At 43.3% G+C, this 14,039-nt stretch overlaps 2 protein-coding genes across 6 annotated transcripts in view; both read right to left on the bottom strand.

Moving 5' to 3' along the window:
- The window catches only part of LOC106578496 (retinal-specific phospholipid-transporting ATPase ABCA4-like), a 70,740-nt gene extending 69,224 nt beyond the window's left edge, over nt 1-1,516 (bottom strand). For both annotated transcript variants that reach the window (XM_045702108.1, XM_045702107.1), the window contains exon 1: nt 1,293-1,516. The gene's annotated coding sequence lies outside the window, so the exon portion shown is untranslated. The remainder of the gene's footprint in view (nt 1-1,292) is intronic.
- Nucleotides 1,517-1,709: 193 nt separating this feature from the next.
- Nucleotides 1,710-14,039, bottom strand: part of arhgap29a (Rho GTPase activating protein 29a) — a 77,614-nt gene continuing 65,284 nt past the window's right edge. For 3 of the 4 annotated variants that reach the window (XM_014157338.2, XM_014157340.2, XM_014157341.2), the window contains 7 exons: nt 12,729-12,892; nt 7,180-7,368; nt 6,854-6,991; nt 6,381-6,616; nt 5,790-6,126; nt 4,237-4,345; nt 1,710-4,115 (listed from right to left, as the gene is read on the bottom strand). In XM_014157338.2, coding sequence (XP_014012813.2) covers nt 3,094-4,115; nt 4,237-4,345; nt 5,790-6,126; nt 6,381-6,616; nt 6,854-6,991; nt 7,180-7,368; nt 12,729-12,892 — 2,195 coding nt within the window. In that variant the 3' untranslated portion in view covers nt 1,710-3,093. The remainder of the gene's footprint in view (nt 4,116-4,236; nt 4,346-5,789; nt 6,127-6,380; nt 6,617-6,853; nt 6,992-7,179; nt 7,369-12,728; nt 12,893-14,039) is intronic. The other variant, XM_014157339.2, reaches the window with a different exon arrangement.

Genomic DNA, 14,039 nt, shown 5'->3' on the forward strand with positions numbered 1-14,039 from the left:
CTGGTAGCACTACTAGTAGTTACATTTACTGGTAGTACTAGTAGTTACATTTACTGGTAGTAGTACTAGTAGTTACATTTACTGGTAGTACTACTAGTAGTTACATTTACTGGTAGTACTACTAGCAGTAACATTTACTGGTAGTACTACTAGTTGTTACATTTACTGGTAGCACTACTAGTAGTTACATTTACTGGTAGTACTACTAGTAGGTACATTTAATGGTAGCACTACTAGTAGTTACATTTACTGGTAGTACTACTAGTAGTTACATTTACTGGTAGTACTACTAGTAGTTACATTTACTGGCAGTACTACTAGTAGGTACATTTCCTGGTAATACTACTAGTAGTTACATTTAATGGTAGCACTACTAGTAGTTACATTTACTGGTAGTACTACTAGTATGTACATTTCCTGGTAGTACTACTAGTAGTTACATTTACTGGTAGTACTACTAGTAGTTACATTTACTGGTAGTACTACTAGTAGTTACATTTACTGTTAGTACTACTAGTAGGTACATTTCCTGGTAGTACTACTAGTAGTTACATTTACTGGTAGTACTACTAGTAGTTACATTTACTGGTAGTACTACTAGTAGTTACATTTACTGGTAGTACTACTAGTAGTTACATTTACTGGTAGTACTACTAGTATGTACATTTCCTGGTAGTACTACTAGTAGTTACATTTACAGGTAGTACTACTAGTAGGTACATTTCCTGGTAGTACTACTAGTAGGTACATTTCCTGGTAGTACTACTAGTAGTTACATTTAATGGTAGCACTACTAGTACATTTTAGTCATTTAGCAGACGCTCTAAAAATCCAGAGCGATTTACAGGAGCAATTAGTGTTAAGTGCCTTACTCAAGGGCACATCGGTAGATCTTTCACCTAGTTGGCTCTGGGATTCTAACCAGCGATCTTTCGGTTATGCGTTGGGCAACGCTCTTAATTGCTAAGCTAACGTTACCTGCCGCCAGTAGTAGTTACATTGCAATATGTTATGCACAATGTAAAATCCTTAACTGGTGTTGTATCAAGATGACTTTGATATACCAGATGTGTTTGTTAAATAAAGATTTTTGCATGCTGTTAGCAACAAGGTTGAGATGTTGACGATAGGATTTGGTTGCTTTAAGAATTCCCAGGAGCATACAGATTTTGCAACAGTGTAGCCTACAACCACAACATAGACTGTCCTAGCAAGCATAGCTATTACACGTGAATGAACAGACTAATAACACAACTACATAGGACACCTCAAGAACATGAAAGACCACTTACTTCAGAAGAAGAATAGAACCGTGGAGTACCATCTAGTAGTGAGTATAAAGTAACCCAGGACGTTGCGTTGTATGTCCCATGTCTGGTGCTAACACCTAACCACGCAGTTCCTTTAGTAACTACAGACCCAGCGAATAGTTAATCTGATTGATTTAATCTTCTTTCTCAATGCCTCAGAGCCTGCTAACACCGCTCATCCATTTCCACAGAGACCTGAATGACCTAACAACCACCCGAGAAAGAGAGGGATCATTTTATTGAAGGTTATGGGGAAAAAAATAGGGTCTACATGTTATGGTTTCTTCCTCTTACGCTCCATTTATTCACATCAACTAGGAATTGACCTAGGCTCCAAAATCTGGTTTATCAACTATCTATACTGTAGGTGTGGGAATAAAAAAAGATTACAGAAACATGTTTGGAAGTTGTCAACTATATTTTAATAAGTTACAAAAAGGTGTATGTTCGTATGTACCTGTTTGTACAATGAAAGGGATTTAATACATTGGAGAGAATCTGCAAAGACCCTTATAGATAATATTTATAAAATATAGACGGATATACCATTTACATGAATGTTGCATTTACTGGTACTTATAACCTGTACAAAGTGAGAGTATAATTGATATGAATAAAATATCTGGTCAGCATTGACTGAACTGAATAGTACTTTCAAAAAGAGAACAGATTTGGCCCATCGTAATATTGTGATAGACTTCTTACAACAGGCCAGAAACGACCTGACCGACCTCTAATAATATTATTCAATGTTTTTCAGTTGAGTTGTTGGGTTGTTACCTTCCAGGTAAACGTCTAAAAGGAGCAGGTTGATGTTTGGTTGAAATGTGGCTTTGTAGCATATCTCCACTGACTTACATACAGACACTTTCCATATATAATGCCTAAGTGTCAATCAAGTCAAAGATAAATAAGAGTTATTCATCCACGTTAAATGAGCAACACATGCCGTTTCAGGTTTGATAAAGCATATATTAAACATTGTAACCTTTCAAATGACTGTATACAAAGGTATACAAAAGTAATACTGTATACAAAACACTGCATTACAAAAAGTAGAAATGTGTAATGCATAAAATAACTGTGAAAGACTGGATTAAGTAAGTGCGTCAAATTCAGTTTTGATAAAGTGGCGATACACACTATACTGTAACAGTTGTTGAAATAATATTTTTGGCATATAAACATACAAATACAGTGTACCAAAACTTTATACAACAGATACAGTATGATATTTATTTAATAAAAAGTAATTGCACAGTTTAAAAGAGAGAAAACATGCTATCCTGGCATTACTTTGTATTGAGCCGTATGTTAAAAATACTGTACATATAAATCTACGATGGATTTAACTTTTGGGAAATGAACTATTTCTTTAACATTTGTAGTGATTGGTACTGGAAGCACGTTTTGATTATGTGGCTTTCTTTATACAGACCTTTTAACAGAAACCTAGAATAGGTGAAGTGACTTATAATACAGCCATTGTTATGTAGTTAACTAAGTGCATCCTGTCTTCATTTTGGGGACCTGCAGTACAACAGTTCCTTCCAGCACCAACTGTGGAACTCCAAAAAAGATAACAAGGAATATATTAATATATATAACACTTCCGTGAGTAATTTTTTTTCACAGTTCATGAAATGATTTGAAGTTTTCTTTTCTTATCTTATACAATATGGCACATATTATACAGATTTGACCATTTCAATCCTAATCATAGAAGGAAAATTACTCTTGATTAATTATAATGACGACCCGTGAGTAATGGCGATAAATATGGTCATACAAAATGGGCCTCGCGGTGCTCGAACTCCTGCAAGCGTCTGGCCCGTAGTCTCTGGTACACGGGCTTGGCCTCGTCACTGAGGTCCTCAGGGCTGGAGCTGGGGGATTGGGGCAGGGACAGAGAGGAGCTTGCAGCCTGCTGCGGAGCCTCAGTGTCCTCATCCACATTGTCTTCATCCACAGAGGGCTCGTCTACAGAGACCTCCAGACCCATCTCCTCTTCCTCCTCCTCATCTTCGTCATCATCATCATCCTCCTCCTGTTCTTCCTCCTCTGCACTGTTAGCTGCCTCGGCATGCTTCTTTTGCGGCGCGTCCCCTAACACTTTGTCCTTGCTCCCCGAGGGGGGTTTGTAGAAGGTTCCAGGCGGTGGCTGTAGAGTCCGGGGGGGCCTGAACGCAGTGGGCACAGAGCTGTACTCGCACACGTTCTCCTCCCTTTTCAGAGTCCTGCCCGGCCTCACTGCGATGGTGTAGGGTCTGTTGGGGTAGATGGAAGAGGATGATGGTACAGAAGTGGAGAGGCTTGTGGTCGAGTCCTCCACCTCTTTGTCTGCTGTAGGCAGGTTGGTAATAATCTTAGCTGTCCTGGGGGTGATGTCATAATGCTTGTACTGTCTGTCCCAGGTCCTACGTAACGTCCCCGTGTCGATGAACGTGCTCCGGTAGTGGCTGCTCGCCCTCGACTTTGGCTTCTCGTCCTCTGACACCTCCTCAATTGACTGGTCCCGCGCAATGCTCCCGGCGCTCCCGGTAACGTCCTCGCTGTCCAGGTCAGCGGTGTTCCTGGCATTCCTCTCATCCACGCCGTGGGCGGGGTTCAGGAGGCGTTCGGCAGGCATGCTCATGGGTCGGGAGACAAGCTTGGAGCGGGGGTGGCGGAGGTGGACCCGGGAAGTGGTGTGGCGGGCCCGGGTAAGACCCCTCTCCCCCCTGTCCCTCTCTCCCTCTGCTCTCTGGACCTCAGGGACGCTGCCAGACAGGAGCCCATTGAGTTGCTCTGAGTCCTCGTCCACTACTACAGAGTAAAGAGGAGACACGTCAGTAATACAGTAGCAGGGAGTGATACGTCAAAGTAGGCTATAGTATACAGTGTATCTATGGGCCAGTGTGTCCAGCTATAGTGGGGCAATACTGACCAGGAGCATAGTCCCTCCCATCAGGCCTGGGTTTCCCCTCTCTGACCTCGTCCATTAAATGGGTGGAGGGGATTATGGAGGAATGACGCTTATACACTTTAGAGCTCTGCTGCAATGGACAGAGGACAGGAAACAGATGGACAGAGAGGGAAAAACACAAAGAAGAGAAAGAGAAGGGGGTGGGGGGCGAGAGAGAGAGAGAAAGAGAGAGTCAGTAATCATTACTGTTTCAGTCAGTAGTAGTAGCTAGATCCGTAACATATGGATGGTGAGGTACACTACATGGACAAAAGTATGTGGACAACCCTTCAAATTAGTGGATTCGGCTATTTCAGCTATACCAGTTGCTGACAGGTGTATAAAATCGAGCACACAGTCATGCAATCTCCACAGACAAACATTGGCAGTAGAATGGCTGGTACTGAAGAGCTCAGTGACTTTCAATGTGGCACCGTCATAGGATGCCACCTTTCCAAGAAGTCAGTTTGTCAAATGTCTGCCCTGCTAGAGCTGCCGAGGTCAACTGTAAGTGCTGTTATTGTGAAGTAGAAACATCAAGGAGCAACAACGGTTCAGCCGCAAAGTTGTAGGCCACACAAGCTCACAGAACGGGACCGCCGAGTGCTGAAGTGCGTAAATCGTCTGTCCTCGGTTGCAACACTCACTACCGAGTTCCAAACTGCCTCTTGAAGCAACGTCAGCACAACAACTGTTTGTTAGGAGCTTCATGAAAGGGGTTTCCATGGCCGAGCAGCCGCACACAAGCCTAAGATCACCATGTGCAATGCAAAGCATCGGCTGGAGTGGTGTAAAGCTCGCCGCCATTGGACTCTGGAGCAGCGGAAACACGTTCTGTGGAGTGATGAATCACGCTTCACCATCCAGGAGTCTGATGAACGAATCTGGGTTTGGCGGATGCCAGGAGAACGATACCGGCCCGAATGCATAGTGCCAAATGTAAATTTTGGTGAAAGGGGAATAATGGTCTGGGGCTGTTTTTCATGGTTCAGGTAAGGCCCTGCAAAAACATCTTAACACTACAGCATATAATGACGTTCTAGACGATTCTCTGCTTCCAACTTTGTGGCAACAGTTTGGGGAAGGACCTTTCCTGTTTCAGCATGACAGTGTCCCCGTGCACAAAGCGAGGTCCATACAGAAATAGTTTGTCGAGATCGTTGTGGAAGAACTTGACTGGCCTGCAGAGACCTGACCTCAACCCAACCTTTTGAATGAATTGGAACGCCGACTGCAAGCCAGGCCTAATTGCCCAACATCAGTGCCCGACCCCACTAATGCTCTTGTGGCTGAATGGAAGCAAGTCCCCACAGCAATGTTCCAACATCTAGTGGAAAGCCTTCCCAGAAGAGTGGAGGCTGTTATAGCAGCAAAGTGGGGACCAACTCCATATTAATGCCCATGATTTTGGAATGAGATGTTTGACAAGCAGGTGTTCACATACTTTTGGCCATGTAATGTATTGTAGTCAGTGCTGAGGTTAATCATATTTCTATTGACTTCTATTTTAATATGGGATCAGACAAGTCACTCACCTCCTTAATGTCTACTAGAGACTTGGAGTGTCTGCTGAGAAGCTGCTGCTTCTCCTGAGGGGTGAGGCAAGGGTTAGCGTCCTGACCCTTCAGAGGAGAGCCCTCCCCAGAGGGGCCTGGTGGGCCCTGGGGCCGTGGCAGAGGGCTGAGGGGGGCATCAAAGATCATCTGATAGTGTCTGATGAGGAGCTCCACGATGAGGGCCTGGTAGGGGTAGTCCACCAGGGAGGACAGGGACACCTCGGCGTCCGTCTGTCTTGGTTTGATTAGCGTGGGGCCGAAGATGATACCTAGGTTACTGGCTGTCATCTTGTTCTCCTCCGCCTGCTCGGTCACCCTACAGGGGTGAGGAAGGATGAAATATGAAGGTGGACTTCTGCTTCATTGTTACTGCTGTTGCAGTTTTGTGTTGTTACTTTGTGGGACGTGTGGGTTTGAAGTTGTGTATGTGTATTTATAGGGTTGTAATTCTGCCTTGAGATCCGCTGACTTAACTCAAAGTGTCCCATTGAAATCAATAAATGATTTAGGTGAAAGTCAGAGATGTGAGCGCTGGTTAACTCATCTAAATTCTCTGAATAGATTCGGTACCTGTGCAGGTGTTGGATGAGGAACTGCAGGGTCTTGTAGTGGGCCGGGGGCAGCTGTCTCAGGAGGTCTTTGATCTTGAAGAGGACCCGGTTGAGCTCCACGCTGACCTGTGGAGGGGTCAGGGAGGCGGGGCTGACCCTGGATGCCTCCACCTCGTCCACGATGATGTTCTGGCTCTCCTTGGCCAGGCCGATGAAGTCGTTGTAGAAACGGAACAGGATGAGAGGCTCTGGAAGCTGCAGGAAGAGAAAATAAACAAGGAAGTTAATTTTAAACTGCAATGACAAAAATATGAAGACAAATATACAACAGACAGGACTGGAGACAAAGAGATAAGCATTTGGGAGTATAAACTAGCAATGAATGAAGAGAAGGAAGATAAGTAAATATTATTGGGCTAGTGTGTGGTCTGTCCGATGTACTCTGTAACCAGCAAATATCTTGTCCTGAAGAATTGTGTGTGTGAAACCCACCTGTCTCAGGTAAAGTTTGAGCACATTGCTGATGTCATGGGGGTAAAGGTCAGATAGCTCCACCAGGTCCTTGCCATTCTCAAATGCCTGACAGAGCTTCTCCACACGAGACTTGGCCCCATTCACACGATAGATCCCCTGGACAACCAAGATACAACACAGCAGCCCATATTATTCTCCTAAAAATCATTATTTAGCAGCAAAAAACACTGAGATATTTAATTTAAAAAAAAACTGGGGTGGATGACGTCTGAAACAATAGAGAATATTAGCTATACTATAGCTAGGCAACATCATCTTACTTTACAATGCTAGCATAATGTTACCTTGATGTCCAGCGCTCTATTCTCAATCTCCGAGGTACACTTCCTGATGATGAAAGGAATACCATCTGGGTTGTTCCTAGCTGCCTGGGTGAAGTCAACACCAAAGAGGTGCAGTCTACCCTGGAGTTTCTTATGACCACACTGGATGGCCAGAGTCTCCAAACACTTCTTATGGCAAGCCAGGGAGCACTGGGAAACAGCAGAGGAGTCAAAGAGTGAATATCCATGTCAGCTAGCAATAATACTGTATATATATATATGCCACTTAGCAGTGAGTGCATATATTTCAGTAAGTGTATGTGATCCCTGTGGGAATTGAACCCACGACCTTTGACGTTGCCAGCACCCCACTCTCACAGAGCCACACAGGACCACAGTGTTACATACTTGTCTAAATAACCATTCCCCTCAAGTAACCATCTTTCACTGTCCTGTTCCAATGTATCCAAATGTGAATGTTTCCATAAATATATAATGCAACTCTATCTAAAATAAGCAGAGCTAAGAGAACATTCTAACAAGAGGATCGTACAGGCTCCCAGAGGGTAACAAAAGGTCTTTGGTTTCCGCTGCACGTCCCCTTTTAATGAGTCCAAATACCTAGTGCTGGATGATGGAGAAGTCACTCTAAATGACAACTGATAGTCTGTGGACTCTCATTCAGCCCCTGTGTGGCTACTTGTCATCTACAACCGTTTTCCTATTGGTGCTAATCAAATCAAACTTTATTTGCCACATGCGCCGAATACAAGTGTAGACTTACTTACAAGCCCTTAACCAACAGTGCAGTTCAAGAAGAATAAAATATTTACCAAGTAGGCTAAAATAAAAAGTAATAATGAAAGTAACACAATAAGAATAACAATAACGAGGCTATATACAGGGGTCACTGGTACTGAGTCAGTGTGCAGGGGTACATGCTAGTTGAGGTAACCTGTACATGTAGGTGGGGGCGAAGTGACTATGCATAGGTAATAGAGGTCGACCGATTTTTCAACACCAATACCGATTATTGGAGGACCAAACACCCGATACCGATTAATCGGCCGATTTATATATATATATATATATATATATCTGTAATAATGACAATTACAACAATACTGAAGGAACAATGAACACTTTTATTTTAACTTTATATAATACATAAATAAAATCAATTTAGTCTCAAATAAATAATGAAACATGTTCAATTTAGTTTAAATAATGCAAAAACAAAGTGTTGGAGAAGTAAGTAAAAGTGCAATATGTGCCATGTAAAAAAGCGAACGTTTAAGTTCCTTGCTCAGAACATGAGAACATATGAAAGCTGGTGGTTCCTTTTTAACATGAGTCTTCAATATTCCCAGGTAAGAAGTTTTAGGTTGTAGTTATTATAGGAATTATAGGACTATTTCTCTCTATACGATTTGTATTTCATATACCTTTGACTATTGGATGTTCTTATAGGTACTTTAGTATTGCCAGCCTAATCTCGGGAGTTGATAGGCTTGAAGTCATAAACAGCACAATGCTTGAAGCATTGCGAAGAGCTGCTGGCAAACGCAGGAAAGTGCTGTTTGAATGAATGCTTACGAGCCTGCTGCTGCCTACCACCGCTCAGTCAGACTGCTCTATCAAATTATAGACTTAATTATAATATAATAACACACAGAAATATTAATATGGTCAAATCCGGAAACTATCATTTCAAAAACAAAACGTTTATTCTTTCAGTGAAATACGGAACCGTTCCGTATTTTATCTAATGGGTGGCATCCATAAGTCTACATATTGCTGTTACATTGCACAACCTTGAATGTTATGTCATAATTATGTAAAATTCTGGCAAATTAGTTCGCAATGAGCCAGGCGGCCCAAACTGTTGCATATACCCTGACTCTGTGTGCAATGAACGCAAGAGAAGGGACACACTTTCCCTAGTTAATATTGCCTGCTAACATGAATTTCTTTTAACTAAATATGCAGGTTTAAAAATATATACTTGTGTATTGATTTTAAGAAAGGCATTGATGTTTATGATTAGGTACACATTGGTGCAACGACAGTGCTTTTTTTCGCGAATGCGCTTGTTAAATCACCCGTTTGGCGAAGTAGGCTGTGATTCAATGATAAATTAACAGGCACCGCATCGATTATATGCAATACAGGACAAGCTAGATAAACTAGTAATAGCATCAACCATGTGTAGTTAACTAGTGATTATGTTAAGATTGTTTTTTATAAGATAAGTTTAATGCTAGCTAGCACCTTACCTTGGCTCCTTGCTGCACTCGCATCACAGGTAGTCAGCCTGCCACGCAGTCTCCTCGTGGAGTGCAATGTAATTGGCCATAATCGGTGTCCAAAAATGGCGATTACGATTGTTATGAAAACTTGAAATCGGCCCTTCCGATTAATCGGCCAACCTCTAATAGATAACAAACAAACAGCGAGTAGCAGCGCGGGGGTGGGGGTCAGTCAATTTAAATTGTCTGGTGGCAATTTTTATGAATTGTTCAGCAGTCTATTGGCTTGAGGGTAGAAGCTGTTAGGAGCCTTTTGGTCCTAGACTTGGCGCTCCAGTACTGTACGCCATGCGGTAGCAGAGAAAACAGTCTATAACTTGGGTGACTGGAGTCTCTGACAATTTTATGGGCTTTCCTCTGACACCGCCTATTATATAGGTCCTGGATGGCAGGAAGCTTGGCCCCAGTGATGTACCGGGCCGTTCGCACTACCCTCTGTAGCTCCTTATGGTCAGATGCCAAGCAGTTGCCATACCAAGCGGTGATGCAACTGGTCAGGATGCTCTCAATGGTGCAGCTGTAGAATCTTTTGAGGATCTGGGGAACCATGCCAAATTTTTTCAGTCTCCTGAGGGGGAAAAGGTTTTGTCGTGCCCTCTTCACGACTGTCTTGGTATGTTTGGACCATGATAGTTCATTAGTGATGTGGACATCAAGGAACTTGAAACTCTCGACCCGCTCTACTACAGCCCCGTCGATGTTAATGGAGGCCTGTTTGGCCCGCCTTTTCCTGTAGTCCACGATCAGCTCCTTTGTCTTGCTTACATTGAGGGAGAGGTTTTTGTCTTGGCACCACACTGCCAGTTCTCTGACCTCCTCCCTATAGGCCGTCTCATCGTTGTCGGTGATCAGGCCTACCACTATTGTGTCGTCAGCAAACTTAATGATGGTGTTGGAGTCATGTTTGGCCACGCAGTCTTGGGTGAACATGGGAATACAGGAGGGGACTAAGTACACACCCCTGAGGGGCCCAATTGTTAAGGATCAGTGTGGCAGACGTGTTGTTGCCTACTCTTACCACCTGAGGGTGGCCCGTCAGGAAGTCCAGGATCCATTTGCAGAGGGAGGTGTTTAGTCTCAGAGTCCTTAGCTTAATGATGAGCTTCGTGGGCACTATGGTGTTGAACGCTGAGCTGTATTCAATGAACAGCATTCTTACATATCACCTTTTGTCCAGGTGAGAAAGGGCAGTGTGGAGTGCGATTGAGATTGCGTCATCTGTGGATCTGTTGGGACGGTATGCGAATTGAAGTGGGTCTAGGGTATCCGGGAGGATGCTGTTGATGTGAGCCATGACCAGCCTTTCAAAGCACTTAAAGGCTACCGACATGAGAGATGAGTGCCACGGGGTGGTAATCATTTAGGCAGGTTACCTTTGCTTCCTTGGGCACAGGGACTATGGTGGTCTGCTTGAAACATGTAGGTATTACAGACTCGGTCAGGGAGAGGTTTAAAATGTCAGTGAAGACACTTGACAGTTGGTCCACGCATGTTTTGAGTTCACGTCCTGGTAATCTGTCTGGCCCAGCGCCTTGGTGAATGTTTACCTGTTTAAAGGTTTTGTTCATATCGGCTACCAAGAGCGTTATCACACAGTCATCCAGAACAGCTGGTGCTCTCGTGCATGCTTCAGTGTTGCTTCCCTGGAAGCGAGCATAAAAGGCATTTAGCTCGTTTGGTAGGCTCGCGTCACTGGGCAGCTCGCGTCTGGGTTTCCCTTTGTAGTCCGTAATAGTTTTCAAGCCCTGTCACATCCGACGAGCGTCAGAGCCAGTGTAGTAGGATTCAATTTTAATCCTGCATTGACACTTTGCTTGTTTGATGGTTCGTCTGAGGGCATAGCGGGATTTCTTAAAAGCATCCGGATTAGTCTCCTGCTCCTTGAAAGCAGCAGCTCTAGCCTTTAGCTCGATGCAGATGTTGCCTGTAATCCATGGCTTCTGGTTGGGATATGTACGTACAGTCACTGTGGGGACGACGTCATCGATGCACTTATTGATGAAGTCGATGACTGACATGGTGTATTCCTCAATGCAATTGGATGTATCCTGGCACATATTCCAGTCTGTGCTAGCAAAACAGTCCTGTAGTGTAGCATCCGCGTCATCTGACCACTTCCGTATTGAGCGAGTCACTGGTACAATTTTAGCTTGTAAGCAGGAATCAGGAGGATAGAATTACGGTCAGATTTTCCAAATGGAGGGCGGGGGAGAGCTTTGGATGCATCTCTGTGTGTGGGGTAAAGATGGTCTAGGATTTTTTCCCGCCTGGTTGCACATGTGACATGCTGGTAAAAATGTGGTAAAACTGATGTAAGTTTGCCTGCACTAAAAGCGTCGCTTCTGGGTGAGCATTTTCTTCTTTGCTTATGGCCTTATAGAGTTGGTTGAGAGCAGTCTTAGTGCCAGCTTTGTTTTGTGGTGGTAAATAGACAAATAATACAGATGAGAACTCACTTCGTAGATAATGAGGTCTGCAGCTTATCATAATTATTTGGTTACTTACTGTACCTCGAGACTTCTTTAATATTAGACATCGCGCACCAGCTGTTATTGACAAAAAGACACACACTCCCACTCCTTGTCTTACCAGAGGTAGCGTCTCTGTTCTGCCGGTGCATGGAAAATCCAGCTAACTCTATATTGTCTGTATCTTTCGTTCAGCCACACCCCGGTGAAACATAAGATGTTACAGTTTTTAATGTCCCGTTGGTAGGATAATCTTAATAGTAGGTCATCAATTTTATTTTCCAATGATTGCACGTTAGCAAGAAGAATGGAAGGCATTGGGAGTTTACTCGCTCGCCTTCAGGTTCTCAGAAGGATCCCCGATCTGCGTCACCTTTTCCGGCGTCTTTTCTTCACGCAAAAGGCGTGGATCTGGGCCTGTTCCAGTGAAAGCAGGACATCCTTCTTGTCAGACTCGTTAAAGGAAAAGGTTTCTTCCAGTCCATGGTGAGTAATCGCTTTTCTGATGTCCATAAGTTATTTTCGGTCATAAGAGACGGTAGCAGCAACATTACACAAAACTAAAAAAAATTGGTTGGGAGAATGTAAAACGTCAGCCATGTTCTTTGGCGCCAGTATGTCTGATTTGGTTACTTACTGTACCCAAAATCACATTTTGCTCTACCTGAAGTACCCCCTCATGTTCCACTGATCATTAGGCCTATGGTCTTAAGAGTCTTTCCAATTCCCCCCTGTGGATAGGCAAGGTACTTCCAGGGGTAGAACACCCCAGATTGAAAACCACTGCACTCACCTCCTCACACTCAGCCCCATGGAAGACCACCAGACTATCACACTCTCTGCACTTGGATAGGGCCCTCAGCTTCCTCAGCTTGTGTGTCTGGGCTGCCTTGGACATCTGGGTGTTACGGAATGGACCTGGAGAACTGGCTGTCTCTATCAGCATCTCACTCAGACCTGAGGGAGAGAAGAGACGGAGAGGAGAGGAGGGAAAGAAAGCGAGAGAGAGAGGGAGGGAGTCAGTATCATCTCCATTAAAAGCATCACTCTCACTATTATTGGTCTTTTCTGTTGTTGGTCCAAACATTGTTTTGCTCAGTGAGTGTAATATTAATAATAATCATAATTTTGGTGGGTGCTTATGCAAAACTCCATTGTTTAGCTGGAATGGAAGTGTTTATACTGTATGTTTGACTGTGATATGTGGTTGTAACACCTATCTTAAGATGAATACACTAATTGTAAGTCGCTCTGGATAAGAGCATCTGCCAAATTACTAAAATGTCAAATGTACAGTGCCTTTAGAAAGTATTCACACCCCTTGACTTTTACCACATTTTGCTGATCAAATTGAGATTTTGTGTCACTGGCCTACACACAATACCACATAATGTCAAAGTGGAATTATGTTTTTAGAAATGTTAACAAATTAATAAAAAATGAAGTCAATAAGTATTCAATCCCTCTGTTATGGCAAGCCTAAATAAGTTCAGGAGTAAAAATTTGCTAAACAAGTCACACAATAGGTTGCATGGACTCACTCTGTGTGAAATACTAGTGTTTAACATGATTTTTGAATGACTACCTCATCTCTGTACACCACACATACAATTATCTGTAAGGTCCCTCAGTCGAGCAGTGAATTTCAAACAGAGATTCAACCACAAAGACCAGGGAGGTTTTCCAATGCCTCACAAAGGAGGGCACCTATTGGTAGATGGGTAAAAATAAAAAAAAGCAGACATTGAATATCCCTTTGAGCACAGTGAATCTATTAATAACAGTTTGGGTGGTGTATCAATACACCCAGTATACACCAACTACATATACATCCACTACAAAGATAAGGAGTCCTTCCTAACTCAGTTGCCAGAGAAGAAGGAAACCGCTCAGGGATTTCATAAGGCCAATGGTGACTTTGAAACAGTTTAAGGGCTGTGATAGGAGAAAACTAAGGATGGATCAACAACATTGTAGTTACTCTACAATACTAACCAAAATGACAGAATGAAAAGAAGGAAGGAAGCCTGCACAGATTAAAAATATTCCAAAACATGCATCCTGTTTGCAATAAGGTACTAAATAAAAAATGCAAAAAATATGG

Source organism: Salmo salar, chromosome ssa19, assembly GCF_905237065.1.
Source record: "Salmo salar chromosome ssa19, Ssal_v3.1, whole genome shotgun sequence".
Classification (NCBI taxonomy): Eukaryota; Metazoa; Chordata; class Actinopteri; order Salmoniformes; family Salmonidae; genus Salmo; species Salmo salar.